The sequence below is a fragment of the Pseudophryne corroboree genome, chromosome 2 (genome assembly GCF_028390025.1).
Source record: "Pseudophryne corroboree isolate aPseCor3 chromosome 2, aPseCor3.hap2, whole genome shotgun sequence".
In the NCBI taxonomy this organism is placed as follows: Eukaryota; Metazoa; Chordata; class Amphibia; order Anura; family Myobatrachidae; genus Pseudophryne; species Pseudophryne corroboree.
Genome location: NC_086445.1, coordinates 410,038,896 through 410,065,632, shown reverse-complemented (window position 1 = coordinate 410,065,632; position 26,737 = coordinate 410,038,896). Strand labels below are relative to the sequence as shown.

At 43.5% G+C, this 26,737-nt stretch overlaps 1 protein-coding gene across 1 annotated transcript; it reads left to right on the top strand.

Annotated features, from left to right (window-relative positions):
* The first annotated feature begins 705 nt into the window (after positions 1-705).
* On the top strand, positions 706-25,392 carry CNOT11 (CCR4-NOT transcription complex subunit 11). The gene is made up of 7 exons (XM_063953446.1): positions 706-1,327; positions 5,436-5,600; positions 5,931-6,083; positions 9,620-9,822; positions 15,364-15,566; positions 17,143-17,239; positions 24,252-25,392. The coding sequence occupies exons 1-7, from the start codon at positions 1,012-1,014 to the stop codon at positions 24,447-24,449; spliced, it is 1,335 nt and encodes a 444-aa protein (XP_063809516.1). The 5' UTR covers positions 706-1,011; the 3' UTR covers positions 24,450-25,392.
* Positions 25,393-26,737: the final 1,345 nt, after the last annotated feature.

Genomic DNA, 26,737 nt, shown 5'->3' with positions numbered 1-26,737 from the left:
CAGGTTGAAAGCTGTCACTAAACTGGCCCTAGCAGTCACCATACCCCACCGCACCAGGGTGGTCATTCCGAGTTGATCGCTCGCTAGCAGTTTTTAGCAGCTGTGCAAACGCTATGCCGCCTCCCACTGGGAGTGTATTTTAGCTTAGCAGAAGTGCGAACGAAAGGATCGCAGAGCGGCTACAAAGTTTTTATGTGCAGTTTCAGAGTAGCTCCAAACCTACTCAGCGCTTGCGATCACTTCAGACTGTTCAGTTCCTGTCTTGACGTCACAAACCCTCCCAGCCACACCTGTGTTTTTCCTGGCACGCCTGCGTTTTTTCGAATACTCCCTGAAAACGGTCAGTTGACACTCAGAAACGGACACTTCATGTCAATCACTCTGCGGACACCAGTGCGACTGAAATGCTTCACTAGACCCTGTGCAAAACTACATCACTCGTTGTGCCCGTACGACGCGCGTGTGCGCATTGCGCCGCATGCGCACGACTGCTGTTTTTTAGCCTGATCGCTGCGCTGTGAACAAATGCAGCTAGCGATCAACTCGGAATGACCACCCAGGTTACGTGTACCTGTGTACACTGCACATCAAGCATAACTACAATGAACACGATATTCGTGCCAGCCGTAAATAAGAACAGGACCGCCTGAGACCGAGACTGCGCTGATTGGCAGCAGCAATAACGTGCGCAATCACGTTAAGCAAAAGACCGGAAGTCGCTCAGCCTCTGGCGCGTGTGTCCAATCATGAGAGGGGAGCCTGCAACAGCAGGAGCGCGCACGTTGGAACAATGACATCATACGCCAGACAGCTGTAGTGTTATTGGGGGTGAACTTTAGGGGTTTTTTTTCCCCACCAAAATCTTTATTGTTCGGTAGTGGGAAGGACAGCGCCAGGCAGGCTGCACGGAGTCAGCCGCACTCCCATGTGAGAGGAGACGGGACGGGAGACGAGCAGCAGAGCAGTGAGTGCCGCCACGTTTGGGCCTGCAGCTGCTGCCGCCGCCTCACCATGAGTCTGTGCGGGAAGGAACTGTCCAACCTGCTGGGCATCATGACGGAGGAGGCGTGCAGCAATACATTTGAAGGCCTCTCCACCGCCTTCCATCATTACTTCACCAAGGCCGACCATTTCAGGGTGGGCTCGGTGTTGGTGATGCTCCTGCAGCAGCCGGACCTCCTGCCCAGCTCCCCGCAGCGCCTGACAGCACTCTACCTCCTGTGGGAGATGTACCGCACCGAGCCGCTCGCTGCCAACCCCTTCGCCGCCATCTTCGCCCATCTCCTGAACCCGCCGGCCGTGGAAGAGGCCGAGAGGCTGCTATCAGGTAAGGGGAAGCTGCTGTAGTCTGCGGCCGGTCCTGGCTTCAGGACATATGATAGTGGCAAGCGTACACCGAGGGTCCTGCACAGAGGCTGCCTGCTGTACGGGAATGGGTATTAGGCCTCATATGCTGCTGTACTGCGTGCAGGTTGATCGTATCAAGCAGTGGTAATGGAGAGGTTGCCATAGAAACCAATCAGTTTTAAGTAAGGATTTCTGAAGTACATTTTGTAAAATAAGTAGATGCCTATTGGTTGCTATGGACAATATCTCCACTTATGTCACTGCTTGATACAGCAACCCCACAGTATGGGTGTGATACGGGAGCCTGGTAGTCAGGATTCGGGCGGTCACATGATTGACACCCCGTTAATTAGAGTGACGACAGAGCTAACGATATCGCTCAGTGACATTATCCTGCCACCACGCCGAACATGTAGTTTCAGACGATATAGTCAAAATTGACCTACATGTATAGATGACAAAAGATCTCGCTAACCACCTGCGGGAGCACGCATCGTTGACAAAATAGTGCATACGCGCTGGACGAGATCATTCAGAAATGTTTATCGTCCATATCGTTAATAAAATCGTTTAGGTTGCAACCAGCTTAAGGGGCCCCACACACTGGCCGAGCTGCCCGACGGCGGATACGGCCGACGAGCAACCCGGCGCGCGGAGGGGGGGGGGGGGCGCGCGCGGCAGTGACGTTTCTTTACTCCCCCCGTCACGCGGCTCCATTGAAGTGCAGGCAAATATGGACGAGATCGTCCATATTGGCCTGCATGCACAGCCGACGGGGGACCAGCGATGAACGAGTGCGGGACCGCGCATCGTTCATCGCTGGAGCCTCCACACTGAAAGATATGAACGAGATCGTTCATATCTTTTAAAAAATCGGCATGTGTGTAGGGCCTGTAACTCTTATTCTGTGGTTGATATTGGTTTCATGTTTGGGACCAATGCTATTGAGCCCAGGGGGTGGTTTTGAGAATTTTATTTTTTGCAGGAAATCTAGTTTTAATACTATATTGCTGGCAATGCTTTGTGTGACAGGCTGCCTCTTACTTGTAGTGTTTAGATTACCATCTCATTGAGAAGCTCATTTGCAGCAGCACTGACTGTGCTGCTAGAAGTTTTAAACAATCAAACTAATTTATTGGTGGGATTTTGCATGTCAATGAAAAATTTGTTTTATGTATCTTATCCTTTAAATACAATTTTATTATTTTGTTTAGACAGTCATTGTTTTGAGTAGTTTAATTGGAGAAGCATTATTAATGTAGAGAACCATTTTGAGCTGCTCAGACTGTAAGACATATAGGGGCAGATGTATTAAGCCTGGAAAAGAGAGAGAGGAGTGAAAGGTGATAACGAATCCAAGGATTCTTAGGTTCTAACCTATACCCCTTTCACATTGCACAAATGACCCGGTATATTGCATGGTTGACACTGGTCACCGTGCGATGTGAAAGGGTCCATGGAGAATTCCCGGCTTGCCTGACCCGGTTATTCAACCCAGGTTATAAGAACGGTTATTCCTGGGTGGAATACCGCGTCAGTGGCAGTGTGAACGGGTTCCCGGGTCGATGCACCCGGGACCCCGTTCACTACATTTGGAGAGGCGGCGTGGAGATTAGCTCATCTCCCAGCACTGCTGCCGGCACCACCCCCACCACTATGGCAACCCGACCTGGCATACCCCTGCAGGTATCCGTTGTACCCCTGCAAGTGTTGGGTGCCATGTCACCCAGTTTCGGAAACCACTGGTTTAGTGATATCGGTAGGTGAGGTGTGGTTGAAGATAGAGGAGCATGAATTGTGTATTATAGGGAATGGGTTGCCAGAGATTTGACTGAAAGAGTAGTAAAGCCAGCAAGAAAGGAAAATCAGTCTTGCAGTGACATTGGGGTCGATTCAATTCAGCAACGGTTGAATAGCGCCGGGAATTAGCTCCCGACGCTATTCAATTCAGCTACAGTTAAGTCGGAGAATGCCCGTTCTCGCCGACTTGACAGGTAGTTTTGTCGGGAGAACGAGCATTCTCCGACTTAACTACACGCAGCGATGCTGATTCCCGACAGAATCAGCCTCGCGGCAGCTTTTTTGTCCGTTTTCTTCTTTCACCCCCCGGGGGTGAGAGAAGAATACCCGACAATTGAGGGTAACTAGTCGCTGTATTGAATAGCGCCGGGACCTAATTCCCGGTGCTATTCAACTGTTGCTGAATTGAATCAACCCCATTGAGGCTGGATTGAAGCTGGAAAAGTTGAGCGAAAAGCCAGACAGGAGGAGCAGTCAGTGGTTCATACATTTGAGAAGAGCAAATAAGTGTTTGCAGCATTATGGGTAAGAAATGTGTGAATTCCGATCATATTAAGGTGGAGGCAGACACTCACTTCGTACACCACAGGTTCTATTCCCACTCTGATGGGGGTGTGGACCCATCAACCGTGTGGGTATACTGGGAGGTGATCGTGATTTCATCTGTCAGTATTTCACCGGCTGTCAGGATTCTGGCGTCCGCCTCATGAACGCCTTGATCCTGACAGCCGGCATTTTAACTATCCCATATTAAGGTCTATGTGGACTTGATATAGAATGAAGCATGAAATTATGGTAATAAGTAGAATAGTTTAAAGGTGCCCATACACTGGACAATATAATGAATGATTTGGTCGTTTGACGGATCGGAATGACAAATCGTTCATAATAGTGCAGATCGATCAGTGTCCATTAATGATCACTATGAGCTGGTCGTTGGTCGGAGCTTCTGATCTTCCATGCTGCAGGGAAAATCTGAGGCTATAGTCAACGACAGCATGCTCCTGGATGTAGCTTTATGATATATCTTATGTGCATTATACTATATCGTTTGCCCAGGACTGCCGGGGAGCTGCCGGGGGAGTTCAAGGGAAATTGTTAAAACGAAGTCATCCCTTACAGGTCGTCTAGTGTATGGGAGCCTTAAGAGGAGGAAAAGATGGCAGGGTCAGGGGCATTAATATTTGTGTATTTTGGTTGAGAGGGGATGTGCACAAGGCAGGGTGACTGAAGACGAGTGTTATGGACAGAGGGAAAGAGTGCTGCAGGTAATTGATGAGGTCAACGAAGTATATATGGCAGTAGACAGGATATGAACAGTGAAGTGAGGCACAGCCTCTCATGTCATACTCCAGTATACTTCAGAGTTTTGACTATTAAAATATGAAAAATACAAAGAAGATATAAATATCTTCTTTGTATTCTAATTTTTGTAGTCACAACTGTGGGCTATACTGGACTATACTGGACTATGACAAATGAGACACTGCCTCCCCTGCCTACCTTGTCTGTATATCTCTATTCAAAACCCACCACATTTCCAGCAGTATATACTGCCGCACCTTTTGTATAATGCCCACATGAACCCTCTGGTTCATATTTCTGCTGCGGGGTACACTGGGCTCCACAAGGATAGACAGGGGTGTAGAGTAGGATCTTGATCTGCACCAACAGGCTGAAAAGCTTTGACTGTTCCCAGAATGCATAGCGCCGCCGCCTCTATAACCCCACCTCCCTGCACAGGAGCTCAGTTTTGTAGTTGGTGCCGCAGATAGCAGGCACATAACAGATGGGCTGCTCTGGGCAGCCCTAAGAAGAGCTTTTTGAGAAGAAAAGTGAAGACTTCAAGGGCTGCAGCAGTGTGTACATGTCTAGTGACATTCGCTGCTGCAGCTCCATCTCTCCCCAGCGGCGCTGTACACTCCCGAGCCCTGGTTGCCGGGTAACTACAGCAAGAGGCTCCGGTTTTCTTCTATGGTCAGGCACACACGACGGGGGCTCTCCGGGATCGCATGGCGGCGCTTCGCGAGGTGGTGAGTGGGTCCTGCTTGCGGGACCCGTACTTTATCGCGATCCGGCGCTGTCAGTGGGAGGCGGGCCTAGAATTAGGTTGTGCAACAAATTTCAGATACCAGTTGTTTGAAGCATTAAGGTTAGAATTTAAATTTGGTATGGCAACTTACCTAAGAATTCATTGTAAGAATTTGACTTTATTTTTATTTTTTTATGATTTGACTTGAAAATGGTCTAAAAAAATGTAAATTTGTGGAAACTTCTAATTTCTGCAGGATTTCTGCCACCGATTACACCTTCGGAGAAGTTCTTCCTTTCACAGTTGATGTTGGCACCACCTAGAGAATTATTTAAGAAGACACCTAGGCAAATTGCTGTTATGGATGTGACCAATTTGGCCCAACCAGTGGACATTAGTGGACTTCAGTTAGCACTTGCAGGTAAGGTGCATACATCAAAGTAAAACATTCATGTCCTAGGCATCATAACCTTGAACTTTATCAGCCCCCTAACCCTGCATGCAGTGCATGCGCCGTATAATAGTTTTGCTAAAATGGGGAACACTTATGTTAATTCAGAACCTTAGATCCCGTGCACGTGTTGTTGTGATAATAATTAGTGACTGTTAAACATGCAGGCCTGTTTACTACACTTGATATTAAGTGATCGATGTAATATGTTAAATAATTGTCTACTCTGCCAAAGCTTTTAAAGTTTTTATAAATCCAGATTATTTTTACTTGTTAATAAGAAGTTCATTCTTTCTTTAGAACGGCAATCTGAACTTCCAACACAGAGCAAGGCCAGTTTCCCAAGCATCCTAAGTGACCCGGATCCAGACTCTTCCAATTCTGGGTTTGACAGTTCTGTTGCATCCCAAATTACAGAAGCTTTAGTTAGTGGGCCAAAGCCACCCATTGAAAGTACGTTGCATTCTTGATTTAAAAACCAAATACTAGGTGTGTTTCTCTCTCCTTTGAATTGGCAAGTTAACTATTGTTACCATGATTAATTGAATCCCCTATTCTCCATTTTAATATGTGATAAATTGTGCCATGGGAAAACAGACATTCTGTTGAAGCATGTATGTTCAGACTTTGGGCAAATAAAAACTATTCCCATTAGCTTCAGATCTGTATTAGTATATGCTGTAATGTTGAAGCAGGATGTGCAGTGTAAAGGTGGGGTTGTGCTTGGTGAGCAACATACATCGCCTAGTATTTCCCCTCCCAGGTCACCCGACGACGGGCATACACACTGTGCGATATCACACAGAAATGTCATGCTGCGGCTGGCTGGAGCATCCAGTTTTGGATGATGAGTCCAAATTGAGCGGCATGCACGGGTGACACCGAGGGTCGTTGCGGGGCCGTTCATCACTCATTGGCAGCATACTCACTAGGCGATTATAGTAAATTGTGTTGCTCAGAAAGGGTCAAAATGAGCGATGTTTACTTTATCGCTAAGTGTGTACCCACATTTCGACAAGTATGTGTTTCTCTATTGTATTTGTGGAGATGCTTTAAGTTCTTATACAGAAGGCTTGAGGCATATGTGTTCATTAGTGCTGTTAAGCTACAGAATGATAGTGTGGTGGCACTATGTGTGCAATAGGCTGTGGTGGAGTTATTTTCTTTCTCTTATACTGTTATATCTATGCCAAACATAAAGACCAGGGGTGCCACATGGTGCATTAAAGTAAATATTACATAGTAAATCTTTAAATCAATATATATGTGCGTACCAGAGAGTGGATAATGATGTGCCCTTCAAAATCTGAGAATCTCTGTTCCCTTGTTTTATTGGGTGCCTTAACTAAAGGGCATCTGATGGAGCATTCAATTGTTGCTCTGATCAGGCACCCATTAGCTGCAGAGACACTTCTCGCAATCTGAGGTGGCAAGAAGAAATGCGCAAAAAGTTCCTGGTTTGGGCGACATGTGTTCACTTGGATTTTACACTGAACAGGTGTATTATTCAGTGAGACTACCGATGAAACACTATGGGGGGAATTCCAATGTTATTGCCCCTGATCTCCTGTCTAAAGTGACGGGAGATCGTAAGGGGCAATATTCATTTCATGCCCACTATCGCGCTGATCGCGCCCATTAGTGTCTGGTTTAGCCACGTAAAGTGGCAAAACCCTACTAAACTAATGGGCGCGATTGGGAAAAGTGCCATTTGGCGCCCAAACGGATCACTTTACACACATTTCAGCTCACCATCCCCCGGCGGAAGCGAGTTGAAATGTAGACGCCGGCAACCGATCATGCCCAAATGGAGCTAGATTTGAATATCTCCGTTCGGCGCCATCTAGTGGCTACCGGCTTCAGGAATATTTGAATCTCGCCCCATGTATGTATAAAATCATTCTACTTACTTGGTAACTTTTTTTGCACTAAGTACTTGTTTTAGTCTTTGGTAGACCAATGGATTTATACATTTAAAAAAAGTATTCCTATGACCCTGTCTTCATATGGGAAGTTTATAAAGAGAATGAAATTGAGCCCTTATAAGTAGGTGCATATAAATAAAAAAAGGTGCGCTAACCATAGTCCGTTTAATCTGTCAAGTTTGCCTTCAGACTAGAAATGGGGTTGGATAGAGAGGAACACGTAGATAATCGGATACTCTGGATGTGCACCATAGTGGGCAAATAATGGTAAAGTTTACTTAAATGAGACAGTCTACTGAAAGCAAGGGTTTCCACAGTGGTATGGCTTATGCAATAATGAAGCAAATGAATTCCCAGTATGGTAAGAGCCATGTATATAAACGCTGGACTGCCCTAATTGCCTATAGTTATGGTTACTGTAGTTGCAAGTGGTAACCTCAGTGACTTTGAGGAGGTTATTTGGGTACATACATTTGGCTCCAGCAACCAAAATGGCTTAGCTTGCCAGTGTGTCACAAGCAGCAGTGTCCTAGGTAATGGCAGAAACTTTCGCAAAAGACAAAAGTGGGCTTACTCCATTATCTGTGCATTAAATGGAAGTGCAGGGCTAAACAGTTGAGCTGCAGGTTAATTTACTGCAAAGTTCAACCTATGGTGCTATCAGCAGTGTCCAACATTGCTTGTAATTTCCCATTTGCAAATCCTGTGGTGCAAAAAGCACAGGCCTTGGCTCCTGAGCTGAGGAAGGTGACATGGACATCCCGACACACGGGCAAAATCACGGAGCTGGAACTCCGACAAATGGGATGAAATGCCCGCGCCAGAATCCCGGTCGCTGACATCCTGAATGTAAGTATGCCGGGGATTCCTAGCTTTAGGCCGTGTGTGGGAAGGGAGGGGTGTTAGGGTTTGGCTTAGGCTATGAGAGGGTTAGGGTAAGCGGGGAGGGTGAAAACACCTACCGCACCCTTGTCCGGATTCTGTGCAACAGGATGTCGATTATATGACTGCCGGCATTTAGTGTGTATTCCGTACAGTGCATAATTATATTTATGGTACATTATAGATAACTTTACAGCCCTGAGTGCTTATTTACCAAAGTGGCTGTTTCTGGTGGTTCCATAATACTCCCCCTGAAGACAAACTCATTGTTAATCACTACTTAATGGTATGTTGTGAACCTCTTTCAGCAAACACAGATAGAAAAAATAATAATAATAATAATAATAATGTGGCAGGGGTTCTCAACTCCAGTCATCAAGTACAAACAGCATGTCATGTTTGGTGGATTTCTTTAATCGCGCACAGGTGAGTTAATCTGTGTTGCTGGGTCAGTATCCCACCTGTTTCCATTGACTGAAACCCTCAAAGCATGACCTGTTGGGAAAAATTGGGGATTAAGACCTACTGGATTATGGGTTTACCCTGTGTGGTTTAGAGGTATTTATGCCTTGCAGCTCAAATCTTCACATTATGCAATTATCCCATTATTTCTGTGTTCTACAACATTAATCTTTCTCACTGTATAATGTACTTCAGATATTCCCCTTTTCAGACAGCTGATAAGCAGCAACAGTTGCTTCTATGATTGTTAGACTAGTTATGATGTTCCGTTATTTTGACGGTCTGATATCCGTAATGTCTGCACCGGCGGCTGTGCCCGGGTGAATGGTGCAACACTTGAATTGGTGGCCGCTGGTGCGCAGAACACTTGAATTCCCCCATAGAGGTGAGAAGCAGCGTTAGCCTTTTAGTATATAGGATATTATGTGCACACATTGGAGTGACTGCTTTTTTCTAGAGGTGGTAGCAGGTCCTGATCAGCTAACAATGTGATTAGCAGCACTGAGCACAAATTACCTATGGAAGCAGTAAAGGTGTACTTATTTTTTTTGTTGAGTAAGACATGATTGTTACATCTGTTATATCTGACAAGATACGAGATGTTATCAAACGTTAGAACTTGGTAATGACTAGATGAATAAGATACAGATGTCTAAACACAGAGATTTGAAAGAGGACGCGCCCGGTATCATGTATATAACCATATTTTGCTCTTCCCAGGCCATTTTCGTCCGGAGTTCATTCGCCCCCCTCCACCGCTGCACATCTGTGATGATGAACTTGCTTGGCTAAATCCTATTGAACCTGATCATGCTGTAAAGTGGGACAGGTCAATGTGTGTAAAGAACAGTACAGGAGTGGAGATAAAACGCATTATGGCCAAGGCCTTTAAAAGCCCATTGTCTTCTCCTCAGCAGACGCAGGTATTTATACTGGACAGGATGTTTGTGTCTAGTTATCCAGCTTCACCATCGTAGAACTTCTATTATAAACATTCAGTTGCCTTGATATTTGTTATGATATATGAAGAAATACGAGTACCTCATACCTGGTAATTTTAATCTACTGAATTGTAGATCTTTATGTTCTTATCCAGAAAGCATGCTATTTAAAAGTGTATTCATGTATATATGCACAGTACTGTGCAAAAGTTTTAGACAAAGTAAGAATGCTTTCAAAAATAAGTTAATAGTTTTTATCAATTAACAAAATGCAAAGTGAATGAACAGAAGAGAAGTCTAAATCAAATCAATATTTGGTGTGACCACCCTTAGTCTTCAAAACGCCTCCTTATAAACTCCCAACATTTTAGTTTAGGTATATCATAGATTTTTTAGCAACTGTGGCAACTGCTTATGTAATAAAAAAAAATTTGACTTTGTATTGCTCCGTAGTAAGAATTCCTGGATACATTGCTAATGTATGGTATATATTTATACATATCCAAGGAAAGGGCAAATGTTGATAGCAGCCAGTCCGATTCTAATCCTCTTTATATTCAAGCACTGTTTAGTTAATGAAAGCAAACATTTGACAGAGGACCTAGCGACGCATCTGCCTCCAAGAACAGATCTGTTAAGGAATTGCAACAGAGTTGTGAAGATCTTAAGATGTTGCTTCCATTGCAGGATGTAATTAATGTTGATCTATTCGTACAGGGTATGTCATTTTACAGGAATACACATACAGAAATCCACACTTGCCACTCCCAGGTTGGGGTGCAGTGGCCTGTGACCACATAGCTTAAATAAATAAAAACCAGAGAGCCCAGTGGTTGCCATGGTAAACTCATTCACCTTAATACATAAATCAATTGTGGAGTTTTGGTTCATGGATTGATGCATTTAAGCTTGCAGCCCAACATCAAGGGACTCCATCTCACTGCAAGTCCTACTCTTCACCTACTTCAGTCCACCTCTTGACCCACTTCAGTCAGGCTTTCGTGCCCAACACTCCACAGAGACGGCACTGACCAAAGTAGTGAATGATCTAGTCACTGCTAGATCAAAAGGCCATTACACACTACTTATTCTTCTAGATCTCTCTGCTGCTTTTGACACTGTTGACCACTCTCTGCTCATACAAACACTACAATCCCTAGGTCTTCAGGACACAGCCCTTTCTTGGTTCTCATCCTACCTATCTAATCGCTCTTTCAGTGTTCACTTCTCTGATTCTACCTCTATCAGTTGGAGTACCGCAAGGCTCAGTCTTAGGTCCTCTGGTTTTCTCAATCTATACCTCCTCTCTTGGTAAACTAATCAGCTCCTTTGAATTTCAGTATCATTTGTACGCTGATGATACTCAAATCTACCTATCCTCCCCAGATTTGTCTCCACCAGTATTGGCTCGTGTCACTGGATGCCTGTCTGCCATTTCATCTTGGATGTCATCTCGCCACCTCAAACTCAACATTTCCAAAACCGAATTAATTATTTTCCCACCAGCTAAGAGTAGTTACCAACCTGATATCTCTATAACTGTTGACAATGCAACTATCCACCCCACCCCACAAGCTCGCTGCCTAGGTGTCACCCTTGACTCTGAACTGTCCTTTGTTCCACACATTCAATCTGTCTCTAAATCATGTTACATGCACCTTAAAAACATATCCAAAATACGCCCTTATCTTACGCAAGACACTGCAAAAACTCTTTTCCATGCACTCATCTCCCGCATTGATTATTGTAATAGTCTCCTTACTGGTCTTCCCAAACATAGGCTATCACCACTTCAATCCATTTTAAATGCAGCTGCGAGGCTAATCTTCCTCGCCAGACGTTCTTCATCTGCTGATCCGCTCTGTCAGTCCCTCCATTGGTTACCGGTTTTCTACCGTGTCAAATATAAAATACTTTCTTACATACAAGGCTATTAACCAAACTGCACTATCATACATCTCCTCACTCATCTCAAAATATCTCCCTACCAGACCTCTCCGCTCTGCACAAGATCTGCGTCTCTCATCCACATGTATTACCTGTTCCCACTCAAAATTATAGGACTTTACTCGGGCTTCACCCACTCTGTGGAATGCACTCCCACGCACAATAAGACTCTCCTTTAGTCTCCAAACCTTTAAACGTTCTCTGAAAACTCATCTCTTCAGACAAGCCTACCAAATTCCAGACCCACCCACATAACCTTCAATGCTTCCCTATCCAGTTACATCCTCTCTGTACAGTCCACATAAACTCACATTTTGTCTTCCAACATTGCTGGGTGATCATATCATACAACCCATTAAGAACCTAGCAACCTGGGGAACCATTATGTAACAGGTAGCATCTATCCTTGTGTATCAATGCCTATTTCCCTATAGATTGTAAGCTTGCGAGCAGGGCCTTCCTACCTCTGTCTGTCTCTTTGCCCAGTTTTGTTCTATAATTGTTGTTCTAATTGTAAAGCGTAATGGTATATGCTGCGCTATATAAGAAACTGCTAATTAATAAATAATACTCTATCACCCAGATTTCTGAGAACCTGGCAACTGCTATTACATCAAAGTCAAACTGAAAATGTGCTATCTGGTTTAAAGCTTACCTACCAGCTAGTTCATGGCTTTTAAAGGTAGAGCAGTCGCCAACGCAACTCCTGAATTACCACTAAGTAAGCAGCTGACACAGGTTTAAAGTAAATGAGCTTAGACAGGGGTGCATTAGAAAGCTGTGATCACACACAGATGTTAATTAAAAATTAACCCAAATATAAACATACAGAAATCCACCGCACTCGCCACTCCCAGGAATGGGGCGAATATATACTATATCGGCGGTCAAATGTCCAACCGCTGCATCCAGACATTGAAGATACTGACATCTGAGAGGGTACATTTTTCTGCGCTCTCCCCCTGTACCCTACCCTGACATGTTCCCCGATACTTGCCTTTGTGCTGTTGGTGATCCGGTGTCCTGAGTGGTGTCGGGATTCCGACGTCACTCTGCATCCTGACAGTCGGGATGTTAAAATGCATGCCATATTACACGTGTCCGTTTTCCCATGGTTCCTTGTATGGCCTTTACCCCATGGTGTAACCTTTTGTAGTGTGCCCAACATGGCTGCATCAACTAGTATTCTTATGGATGGGGATGATTAATACATAGAGCAGACTGTTATATTAGGACCCTTCTTCGAGTGTTAGGATGCTGCAACCACCCCATTTTGTGTCCTCTCTTCTAGGCGTGACCTATTCTACCCAGTGTAATCGTATGTAGTGTACCCGAAGACATCTGTTTCGCCTGGTACCTTTTTGTGGGTGGAATATACAACCTATGGGATTTATTACCCAAAAAGACTGCATCATGCTTATTGTTCTTTCTAGGTTTGTTTGTTTTTCTGTGTGGTTTTCTACTTGAGATAATACTAAATCTTTTATACTTTGTGCTGTTAGTTATTTCTGTAAAGCGACTGGAGAAAAGCACTATATAAAGAAAATAACTATTATCTTACATCTGGTGTGAAGTAAAGAGGTTGCTTATTTCTAATTTTCTGTTGGACCTGTTCCTGCCGCACCGAACAGTTAGGTCAGGAAAGGGATTTAAAACTTTGGTCTGTTTTGAAGGTTCAAGTTTCATCCTTCTCTGGTTTCTTTAGCGAAAACAGACTCTTAACTTAAGGGCACAACTTCATTCAGGTATTGATGCATGTTCATCCTTGGGCTCTTTCATTTGCTGCTGACATCATTTTACACCACCTTCCTTCTGAACCAAATATTTGGTGCAGATTAAGTGTTTTTACCTAAAAAAAAATTCCTTAATGTTGTCCATGTCCACAGCTAGGAGAGCTGGGATCTTTTGTCGTGTAGGGTTCTTAGAACCAAACCTTCCATGCAGCCCAAGGTGGGCTCCCAAGTTCCATAAATTTAAAGCCCTTGCGATTTTAGATTTAGATCTGTATAAATCTTCAGAAGACTAGGACACTTTTGATGTTGTAATTGTATTGAGAATTTATGCTCATAGGATCTGGAAATTGAGCTGTATGGTTTTCATGTTTGCTCTTTATAATGCCCAGAGGTTGGCCTGCATCTAAGCAGGCAATCACCTGGTGGATTACTTTGGTAATTCATTAGGTTTATGTTGGACCAGGACTTTCTAACCTGAAAATGTAGCACACATTCCACCAGATCAGTTATGTGTACTGCATCCCACTTAATCTTGAAGCCTGCAGATACATCTGCTTTCACCATAGGTATCTTCAATTTATTTTCACTATACTCTCGCCTCTCAGTTGGAACTTCATTGACATAGAAATCACTCCACCAAGCAGTCATCAGATGCAGAATGAACTGTTACATACTTTCATGACATTGTGCCTTTTCCGTTTGATGCCTTACTTTGATGTTTGTCCATGTGATATGCTTTGTAGTTTTACACTGTGTTATTGCCATATAGGGGGGAACTCCATTGTTTAATCATGCCCATCTGCCATCTAAAGTAACAGGGGATTGCGGGGCAATAATTAGTTGTCCCCTGTTATTGTGCTGATCGCGCCCATTTCAGTCTTGATTAGCCACGTAAAGCAGCAAAACCCGACTAAACAGATGTGTGTGACGCAAAAAGTCCTGTTTGGGCAGCCAAACAGGGTACTTTTCGCAAATTTCAGCAAGTAGTTAGCTGAAATGAAGGTCTCGTGCCTATCGGCAGCAATATTTGAATAGCTGTCAGCGGGCGAGTGCAGAGACCCGCAATAACCATTTGAATTCCCCCATAGTCTTTCCAATGATTAATTATACTGTACATGATGAAAAAATAAGTTAACACAAGGAACTAAAATAATTTAAAGTGCACATTATTCAGACAGTGCAGTTTCTGATCTACACATGTGATGAGCAGCCCTCCAATCCTTTACTTTTATACTTCAGCTCATCTCTGCTTTGTTTGTTGAAGATTGTTATATTCAACTTATGCTGCTTTCAGATCGCAAATGCCGGATCCCACCCGGTAAGAGAAATGTGTCCTTACCGGGTGGGATCTGGCATTTGCGCTCCTTTGCTGGCTTTCCAACCCGGCAATATACCGGGTCGGTTGCCATAGCAGCGGGGGGCGCAGCAGCAGCTGGGGTGGAGGCGGCGCTGAGGGATGAGCTCATTGCCTCTCCCTATGCTGTGAATGGGAACTGTCACATCGGAACGGCTCCCATTCACACTGCACCTGACCCGGTAATAAACCTTCTTTTTTACCGGGTTGAATTACTGGGTCAGATGACCCGCTAATTCAGCAAAGGAGCTTTCACATCGCACACTGACCCGTTTCGACGCGGCAATATGCCGTGTCGATACCAGGTTATTTGTGCGATGTGAAAGGGGTATTACGATATCATCTTACCAGTTGGTCACTGTTCTACGCCCAGCTTGTTTGCTACAATGCATTCATATTACTAGTGGTGGGTGGAACCTGGTTTTTATTCATTTATGCATGCACGTATATGTTTGTATGTATTTATTTGTTTAATGTTTCTCCCTACAGCTCCTTGGAGAGTTGGAGAAAGACCCTAAGCTGGTTTATCACATTGGTCTCACCCCGGCAAAGCTTCCGGACCTAGTAGAAAACAATCCCTTGGTTGCAATTGAAATGTTGCTTAAATTAATGCAGTCAAGTCAAATCACAGAATATTTTTCTGTTCTGGTTAACATGGACATGTCCTTGCATTCAATGGAAGTTGTTAATCGGTAAGTAACTAGAAGTAAGCACAGAAGATTTAAAATGGTCCCCCACTTTTTTTTTTTTTTTCTTTTTTTCTTTTTTCAAAACTCAATTTATCCCTTTTATTTTCAAGATAAGCTTCTCTAGTAATGTTTCTATGAATGCTTTCCTCAGTGTCTGTCAGTATAGTATCCATTATTCACCTGATAATTCATTGAGTTGACCAGGAGCTTTCTGATTCCATTAGCGGAAATCAAGTCTTTTAACTTCGCTGCCCAGAGCACTGATCCCTAGTTATTACAGGTCTGACTTGTGGGAGTTTCCATGCTGCCTATGCTCCAGTGCAGTCAGATGCTATTCCATCCAGGTTAAAATGTACATTTTATATTGTTTTCTGTCTTTACATATATTCTCCTACCTTCCCCTTCCTTTTCGGTGCTAGGCAGTTACCTGGGTTACGCTTTCCTAGATGTCCCCTGACACTGTCCGGTATGTTCCCGGACTCTACTTTGACTTTTTGGTAGTTTGTCAATGCTGTATAAGTTTTTCTTTCTCAATTATTTGTTTCTGCTTTATTATTATTATTATTATTATTATTATTATTTTGGTAGGCCTACTCTGTTTTTATATATCTTTTTGGCGATTTATTACTGTTGTACCGTATATATCTGGTTATACTGTATCCTTGTTTATGGAAAATACAATAAACATTGTTTGTTTTAAAAAAACTGGAAATTACTTTGCAGTTGCACTTCATCTAGTTGTGCTAGTAACAAAAGCAAAATAAAGAAGCAGGATAAAAATGAATGAAAGATTGAGAGAATAAAAAAAAAACCAGACTGAAATGTAAAGAATTCTAATAATAAAGAAAACTAAATAAAAAGCTATTGCCTTAGCCAGCTGATGCACAGACATCAGCTGGGTAAACCAGACACCAAAAAGTAGTGTATACACTTTGATGGTTTGTTTTTAAGCCCTTTAAGTGCATTAGACCTTATTTTGTGTCCTTGCAACCAAGTAGATGAGACAGCCATGAATGAAACTAGGAATATAACCCTGGAAAAAATGTTATTTAATTTTATTTTTCTGTATATTCTTTTATTTTCTTGAAGCAATAAAAAGGATAATGACTCTTGTTTCATATAGAGGTGCAGTTGACAATCTTCTGGCATACAGTAGCTTTTCGGCTAAAAGCATATGTATGTCTGGAATGAGACCTGTTGGCTTCTCCCCAACCAATCTCAAAGTCTTGTACAAATGGATGCAGGATGTGGCTTACCTGCTTATTAAAGTCTAATGCTGTTTTGGGGCTATAAGTCCCTTTAGCTTTGCAGTGTCCTCTCCTGCATCTGTGTCCTTTTTGTTTTAGAGATTTAATAGAATAGGCGGACTGACTCTAGTTCAGTGCTTATGTCTTACTGCTTGTAGGGACTGCTTCTCCACATTACACTGATGGCACCAATGTCCCAGGGACCAGGTTTCTCTGTGATGTTTAGTGATTGACGTTGGTTAGCAGAAAGCAAGTTTCCTTTATACCACCATTAGTTTACTTAATGTTAATGTTCAGCTGTAATTTAGATGTGATATTATTTTATTTTACAGGTTAACTACTGCAGTTGATCTTCCTCCTGAATTCATTCACCTTTATATTTCCAATTGCATATCCACGTGTGAGCAAATTAAGGACAAATATATGCAGGTAAGCGCTACCATTTTCCTCCTGATATTATTAAAATGTGATTGTTTTCTACTTGCTTTAAGGTTATAATGGATTAAATTGTTAATGTGTCTGCCTGTGCTGCTTTCACTGGTTCATACTTGCCTTTGTAAAAGGAAGTAATTATATGCATCAGAGTGGTACTGCTCCTGCCACATACTGTACATATGTCTTATTTTTGCCTTTCACCAAAACAATTCAACAGGACCCCATCACGGGAATGATGTTACTGTGAATGTTAAAATATTTATTTGGTGCTTGACACATGTCATGACAGATGGGTGATGCTAGTGTGTGTTTTCCATAATACAGCTTTGTATTTGTACATATATACAAAATTATTGCGTTTATTTATAGGCGTGCTTTTAAAAATACCAGATGACAAAAATCTCCTTTTAATTCTAATGTAAAGATACTTTGTTCTATTCTGCACTTGCTTTTGTGTATTAGAGCATCTGGCAGGCATAAGGATTAAGGATTGCTATTATCTGTTTGATTATCTACACTATGTCAGATCAGTCAAATCATTAAAAAAAATTGTCATTTGTCCCTGACCCTATATTTATCACACTGTTAGTTGGTATTACATGTTCCTTATTTCTCCAGCAGGGTCCACAGGATAACATTGGGACATGATGAAGCGACAGCGGATTTGCACCAATCGGTCAAAGCTTTTCCGGCCACCCAGCATGCAACGCGCCCGTTCATATATCCCCGTCTCCTGGCTCAGGCAAATCAGTTTTTTGTTTGATGCGGCAGTAGCCGGACCATGGTCAGAGGGCTACTGCTTTTTAGCAGCCCTAAGATTTCTTATTTTATTTTTATAGTCTTACTGTTTATTCTTGAGTTATCTTTCTAAACAGCGTCTTATACGTACTTAAGAAAGAGTCGCTCCAACAACTCTCCATCGGGGTCGCGACAACGCTTACCCACGAGTACAGTGCTGTTTTGGCGGGCATCTGTGTCGGATATGCTAGCAGGTCTAACAGACGTTACCAGGCTGTGGGCGGAGAACGGGGAGAAGGTAAGGCATCGGTTCTGTTTAGTAGGGGAATATGGACACAGCCGCACTGTTTTGGGAGGAGACTACCAAACAGTCACTAACGTGGCTGCCACCCAGGGTGCACCAGCGCTAGGCCTTGGGGACCATAGGCTCCAGGGGGGTAGTATGAGGCTGCGATCCCTAGGGTTAATGTCAGATGCTCTCTTGGTCACCCCTCCCCCCAGTTCATGACCAGTTTCCTCCAAGTCTCCCGCCATGAACTGTTTCCGCTTCAGTCTCGGATGCTGTACACGAAGGGGACCCAGTCGCAGCATATGCGGCTGTGAGACTGGTGCGTCTGTGTTCACTGAGCGTCTATGTTCACTATAGGTTCATGTAGCGGCAGTGTACACTAGTAGCGCCTGGATCCACTCAGCGTTCGTTAATGTATTGAACGGTCCTGGAAGCGAGATGATTCTCCCTGTATCCCACTCTACTGAGTACGGGTGATACAGCACGAAGTCTATCTACCCTTTTGTGTACGAATAGTTAGATAAGTGCCTATTGCATATGAGTTTGTATACATTTACTGTTTCTTTCGCAATGCGTCTGAATGCGTTCGATCTGTTTAAAACATGATTCAGTAATATGTTCTTCTACATACTTAAAATGTAGTTGTAGTTTATGATGTGCTCATATTGCTTATTATTCTAATGTATAACGTGACTGACTGCTAGTGTGATTGCTGACTTTACTATATTTCTGTCAGTTTTGTTTATTCCGATCCTCAATGCTGATGCATGGGTAGGGTAGGATTGTATGTCACTTTAAGAAGCTTAAAGTGATTACAGTCACAAATTGTGTAGTACACTGGAAGTGTTGATTATTTGTCATGTCTAAGAGCGGCAAAGGTGAGGAAGGTACACTCACAGCAACACCAACACTCATATCATGTTTGTCTTGCAAAGCTGTGTTATCCTCTCAGGATCTGGTTCAGTATGGTTTGTGTGCAAATTGTTTTAGCTTTCACCAGGGGTTATTGAAAAACACAAGGCAGATTTAGCCACAGATGGATCCACCTTGGGCTATGTTTGCACAGACTTTATCCAGTATAGCTGAACGGATAATGACTCAAACTCCCGTACCAGGGATAGGTTACACTATTAACCCTTACATGCAGCTCCCCACCTATGGTGTATCACTTCCAGCAGCAGCCTCTTAAAAGAAAAAAGCTGATAAGCCGGTGGAAAGTAAATCTTCACCCTCACAGGCTACACATGTTTCGGACAAGGATTCATCGGAAGATGACGGCTCAATGAATTCTACTTAGGCATACGAAGAGGAGGAGGAAGGTCTTAGCTCAGTGGATATAGCGGAGTTAATTAAAGCTATGAAAGCCATTCTGTCCTTAGAGGATTCAGCAGAGCCTGTGTTAAAAACCAAGGCACCTGTATTTAAACGTCCCAAAACGGTTAAGACTGAGTATCCAGGGTTAGATCAGCTGACTGAAATCATGGAAGAGGCTTGGGCTACACCCAATAAGAAGTTTAGAATTCCTAAGAAATGGAATTCCAAATATCCTCTTCCAGCTGGGTATTGTTTAAAAAGAGAGGTGGCTCCTAAAGTAGATACGCATGTAATTCGATTAGTGCGAAAATCTACATTTTTCTAAAAAAAAAAAAAAAAAAAAAAAAAAATGTTCCTTCTGGAGCAGTCATAAGGCCAGCCATGGCTTCAGCTTGGATGGCAAAGGCAGTGGCTGCCTGGGCTGATGCATTGGAGGGGGATTTTTCAATAGCTTCTAGAGAGCAAAAATCCCATATAGTACATATAACACAGGCTGCAATGTTCTTGGAAGAAGCAGCATTGGATATGGGTTATATTGCCTCCAGGGCATCAGCTTCAACAGTAGCTGCTTGCAGAGCAGTTTGGCTACGTTTTGGAATCTTTGCCCTTTTCTGGAGATATTCTTTTTGGTAAAGAATTGATAGATATTCTGGAGTCATAAGCAGACTCCAAGAAGGTCAAGTTTCCTTCCACATACAATTTCAAACCTAAAGTTCTGGCTTTTCGGTCTCAAGGAAAAGCTAAAGGAAAAAGTGATGGCAAGCAGCCCCAATACAACAAGTCTGGTAAGATTACAAAGCATTGGGCTACCAGAGGACCAGTTGGGAAAACAGATAAGCCGTCAGCATGATGGGGTGGGCCTCCACCTGGGGTACCCCAGGGTGGGGGGGCCGACTTCTTCAGTTTGCACAGATCTGGCAGCAGTCTACAACAGATGCCTGAGTGCAGGAAGCAGTATCTCTAGCTTATGCGTTTGCCTTTAAGAAGCACCCTCCTCAAAGGTTTTTTTGTACCAGCCCATCTCTGGTTTAGACAAAAGCCAGGGCTTTGTTAGAGGCATGCCAGAAATTGCTTCAGTCAGGAGTAGTCATTCCAGTTCCTCTTGCACAATGAAGACAGGGTTTTTACTCCAATCTGTTTTTAGTTCAAAAGCCAAATGGGTCATTTCGGCCCATTTTCAATCTCAAAGTACTAAACAAATACATTTGGGTACCTCGGTTTTACATGGCGACGTTACGTTCCATCATTTTGGCCATGGAGCCAGGGGATTATATGGTATCCCTGAATATACAGGATGCTTACCTTTATGTTCCTGTAGCACTGTCCCATCAGTGCTATCTCAGGCTCGCTATCTTCCAACAGCATTTTCAGTTCCAGGCCCTAACTTTTGGGTTAGCCACAGCCCACAGAGTATTTACCAAGATTATGGTGATAATGGCATGTTATCTCCACCAGCAGGGGATAACAATACTTCCATACCTCGACGATCTTTTAATCCTGGCACATCTGCAACAGACATGGTGTCTGCAGAACCATGCATGGGTGGCTCATAAATTGGGCAAAATCGTCTCTGGTTCCATGACAGCGGATGACTCACTTGGGGGCTGTACTGGATTCAAGGCTTCAGAGAGTATTTTTACCTCTGAACAAGATTTCCAAGGTTCAGTCAAGGATTCAGGACTTACATAGTCAAAAGGTATCCATTCACGCAGCAATGTGCATGGTGGGTTTGATGGTGTCAACATTCGACATGGTGGAGTATGCGCAATTCCACTCAAGGTCTCTGCAGCGTCTGATTCTTGACAGATGGAATGGGTTGCATCAGACGATAAAAACAGGCTATGGTTCTTACGTTAGAAGTAAGAAGGTCATTAGCCTGGTGGCTAAAGACATCCCATCTGGACAAGGGGAGACCCTTTTGGATATCAGATTGGGAAATTCTGACAACAGATGCCAGTCTCCAGGGCTGGGGAGCAGTGTCAGGAAGGTTGTGTTTTCAGGGGCAATGGACCAAGGAAGAAAGTTGCCTGCCAATAAATATATTGCAACTTCGGGCCATATACATGGCACTGATTCAGGCAAAGGACATTCTTCGGGGAAAACCGAGCGGAACTGGACTGGACAATGCGACGGCAGTAGCGTACCTCAACCATATGGGAGGAACCCGCAGCCGAAAAGCGATGGAGGTAAGTCACATACTAAAGTGAGCAGAACTTCATCATCCAGCCTTGTCCGCAATGTTCGTTTTGGGAGTCCTAAACTGGGAAGCGGACTTTCTCAGTTGACACGCCATTCAGACAATCGAATGGGCTCTACACCCGGAGGTCTTCCAGACTCTAGTAGACAAGTGGGGGTTTCCAGAGATGGATCTCATGGCGTCCTGTCTGTACAACAAAGTGCTCGCATACAGGTCAAGAACAAAGGATCCCAGAGCGATCTTTGTGGATGCCCTGTCGGTGAGAAGGGACTTTCATCTGGCTTATGTGTTTCCTCCAATTGCCCTATTACTCAGGGTGCTGAGAAAGATAAAGCAAGGAAAAGGTGCTGTGATACTAATAGCTCCGGCTTGACCCACTAAGGCATTGGTACACAGATCTGTAGAGGATGTCTATGGATGTTCCACTTCTGCTCCCTCAACGTCCAGATCTACTGATGCAGGGTCCTTGTTATCACAGACATCTGGATCGACTGTCTTTGACAGCATGGCTTTTGAAAACTCTATCCTGAAGTCAAGAGGATTCTCACAACAGGTAATTCAAACTATGATCATAGCAAGGAAACCTTCCTCAGCTCGCATTTATCACCGAATATGGCAAACCTATATTCATTGGTGCAGTGAACGGAAAATGGACCCAGGGTCTTGGCATTCCTTTACGCAGGAATGGATAAAGGTTTGAAGGTGGCTTCCTTGAGAGTGCAAGTGTCGGCATTGACTGGCTTCAAAATGAAATTGCCAATTTACAGGATGTGCAAACTTTTTTTCCAGGGAATGCTGCGCATTCCATCTCCCTTTTATTCCTCCTACAGTGCCTTGGGACTTAAGTCTAGTCCTAAAAGCCCTTCAAGTTGCCCTGTTTGAACCACTTAATAAAGTGGATCTTAAATGGTTCACCGCTAAAGTTCTCTTTCTACAGAGTATCAGATTTAGAGGCATTATCATGTCATTCCCCATTTCTGATTTATTTATTTTTTTAATCCAGATAATGCAGTTCTCAGAACTAGATCTGGGTATCTTCCGAAGGTGGTGTCAATTCCATCTTAATGAAGAAATTGTAGTCCCGACTTTCTAGGTACCGGGCCTTACTGCGGGAGATGCATCGCTGGATGTGGTCCGTGCATTAAGGGTCTACGTGAATCGTACCAGTGCCATCGGAAAGACAAATTCTCTCTTCATTCTCTACGGATTTCACAAGAGAGGATGGCCTGCTGATAAGCAGAAGCTGGCAAGATTGCTTCGGATGACTATTTCAGAAGCATATTCTCGAGCTGATCTCCCTGTTCCGGCTAATGTCTCTGATCGCTCTACTCGTAAGGTAGGTCCATTATGGGCAGCACAGCGTGGTGCTTCAGCAGAACAGATATGTAAGGCGGCCACATGGTCTTCCATTAACACATTCATTAGACATTATGCCTTTTGGCGACTTCTGATGAAGCTAGGTGACCGAGCCTAGGGAAACGCGTTAAGTGTTGATGCTGCTACCTCACCAGTGTCCTGTTCTTCAAACGGATCCAGATATGGACTTTTAAAAAGCTACCTTGGAATTTTCTCTGTGGGACTTCACTTGTACAGCACCGATTGGAGAGACCCCAGTGTTCTACAAATAGCACAGCCTGCTTGCTGGCAATTCCAAACCTCTGGAAGTCTCTATCGTCACGGGTAACACCAGCTATTTGTATTCCTTCTCCCCAGGGAACTCTGCATATTCTCTCAGTCCGGGATCCTTTGTGGACACTTATTAGCAGCCATTACCAATTATTTTCAAGCTCCATCAATGCCCTAAACTATGTTTACATTGGATTTCATTCTTGTTTTTAGTATGTGATGTTTAGTTAATTTTAATAAATTACATGTTATTTTATCGAAATCTATCCACAGTTTTTATTATTGGAGAAACACGTAGCGCCAGTTCATATTTTCATTATGCCTTGGATACCTTTTGCCTCTCATGGCGCTGAATTCGGGTGAAGGATTCCCCTGTCCAATCAGGAGCATCCCCACCACTAAATTGCTTTGGGAAATCCCAATGTTATCCTGTGGACCCTGCTGGAGAAATATACGTTATGGTAAGAACTTACCGTTGATAACGGTATTTCTCCTAAGTTCACAGGGATCCCACCCTGATGCACCTGATTTGAGGATCCTTTTACTCACTAACCTCTTCTTTCTTGTACGAAAGTGTGTGCATGTGTGTTCTTATCGCCTGATTAGGGCTATCTGATGCTCCTGCCTTGAGCTTTGGATACAACTGATTTGCCTGAGCCAGGAGGCGGGGATATATGGACGGGCCCGTTGCATGCTGGGAGGCCGGAAAAGCTTTGACCGATTGGTGCAAATCCGCTGCCTCTTCATCATATCCCAATGTTATCCTGTGGACTTATGAGAAATACCGTTAACAACTGTAAGTTCTTACTATAACGTATATTTTTTTTATTTTTCCCCCGCAGAATCGGTTGGTCAGACTGGTTTGTGTCTTCCTGCAGTCTTTAATCAGAAATAAAATAATCAATGTCCAGGACTTGTTTATAGAGGTGCAGGCCTTCTGCATAGAGTTCAGCAGAATACGAGAAGCAGCCGGACTTTTCAGACTCTTGAAGACTTTAGACACTGGAGAAAACCCAACAGAAGCAAAACCTACAAAATAGAAGACCTTTTACCTAGTCGCAGAACTGCTCCTCCATGTCCTCTACATTAGTCACTTTTTTTTTTTTTTTTTTTTTTTTTTTTTAATCTATATAATGTGCTGATAAGCATGCTGGTTAGTGGTTACATTGCAGTCGGCCCTTTATGCCAACATTTACTTTTCTGTATCAGCAATATGTTCTTTCTAAGGTCAGGATGAAAGATAACGGACATTGGTTGTTTCCATTGATTTGAATACCAGCCTGTCGCTGATGGTCATTACAGTACTACCTGATGAGTAGATGAGGTATTTGGTTTTTTTATCATAATTTTTACTACACATCTATTTTCTGGGTGCTGTAGTTCTTCCCCCCCCCCCCCCCCCCCTTCCCCTTAAATTTCTACTGTTAATTTAATATAACAGATAACAACATAAGTGCTGTCTTTTTGTAAGTGGATTCTTTATAATCTTTTAGTAAACAGGAAATTCTAAGTCACAACCATGTCTTTATTTTTTGTAAATGTGCATAACAGATTTCAGGCATTCTTGGACTTGTAGTTCAGCAGCAGTAGTGCTACAGGTTGTCTAAACCTAACCCAAACTATGGCATACCACAATCCATTGTTATATTAACAATGAATCTTGTGAAAATAAAGTATTCACACACAATGTTTCTATTGTGAACATGTGCAGGCTGAAGGTTAGTAATACAGACATAATGTCTGTAAGAAAGTGGCACTGGTTATACTGGTGGGTATCGTCTATATATTGTAAATTGTAAATATACTTTATTTTTCATTCTTTTAAGCTATCTGCTTCTGCACATATTACTAAAATAAATGCTATAGGGAGAGGTTTGCAATATATTGTAAGTAGTCCACAGTGTGTTTCTAAAGTATGGTGCTTTGTCAAGTTAATATCACTTTGTTTTTAAAATGTGTTAAGATTAAAATAATCTTACAAAATATTGTCTCTGCATTTTTGTTAAAAAATAAAATAAAAAAAAGTAACAATTTCCCCTGCAGGGTCCACAGATCAACATTGGGATATGAGGTAGCGAGAGCGGATTGGCACCAATGATCAAAGCTTTCGACCTCCCAGACTGCAACGGGCCAGTCCCCTATATCCCCAGCTCAGGCAATTCACTTTTTTGTTTGGTGCGGCAGAAGCTGGACCTGGTTTTTAGCAGCCATCAGGTTTTATTTTTATAGTCTTATTCTTTTTGAGTGATCTTTCTAAAAAGCGTCTTATACGTACCTTAGAGTCGCTCCAAAAACTCGCCGCTGGGTCACGAAAATGCTTACCCACGTGTACAGTGCTGTTTCAGTGGGCGTTGGTGTAGGATGTACTAGCAAGTCCAGCAGACGTTAGCAGGCTGTGGCCGGAGCACGGGGAGAAGGTAAGGAGTCTGTTCTGCTTAGCGGGGAAGACGTGAGACACAGCTGCACTGTTTTCGGGGTGTAGACTACTGAACAGTCACTGACGCAGCTGCCACCTCCGGTGCACCAGCGCTAGGCCCCAGGATCATAGGCTCCAGGGACCAGTGTGAGGTCAGGATCCCTGGGGTTGATGTCAGCAGAGGGGAGTAAGATGCTCCCCTGGTCGCCCCTCCCCCCGGTTCATGACCAGTTTTCTGCTTCCGTCTGAGACGCTGTGTATCGAAAGAGACCCAGTTGCAGCATAGGCGGCTGTGTGACTGGTGCGTCAGTGTTCACTTGGGCGTCTGTGTTTACTGTTCGGTTCACTGGGCGTTTGTGTACACTATTTGCATCTGGATCCACTCAGCGTTCATTAATGTATTGATCGATCCTAGAAGCAAGGTGAAGTCTCCCTGTATACCACTCTCCTGAGCCAGGTGATAAAGCATTAATTCTCTACCTACCATTGGGTATGAGTAGTTTGATAATTGCCTGATGCATATGAGTCTGTAAACTATTGTTGCCGTTTCTTTCGATGTGCGACTAAATACGTTATATGTCCTATATGAAGTAATACAGTAATATGTATATTTCTCTATCGTCCTAAGTGGATGCTGGGGTTCCTGAAAGGACCATGGGGAATAGCGGCTCCGCAGGAGACAGGGCACAAAAAAGTAAAGCTTTACTAGGTCAGGTGGTGTGCACTGGCTCCTCCCCCTATGACCCTCCTCCAGACTCCAGTTAGATTTTGTGCCCGAACGAGAAGGGTGCAATCTAGGTGGCTCTCCTAAAGAGCTGCTTAGAGAAAGTTTAGTTTAGGTTTTTTTTCTTTACAGTGAGTCCTGCTGGCAACAGGATCACTGCAACGTGGGACTTAGGGGGAAAGTAGTAA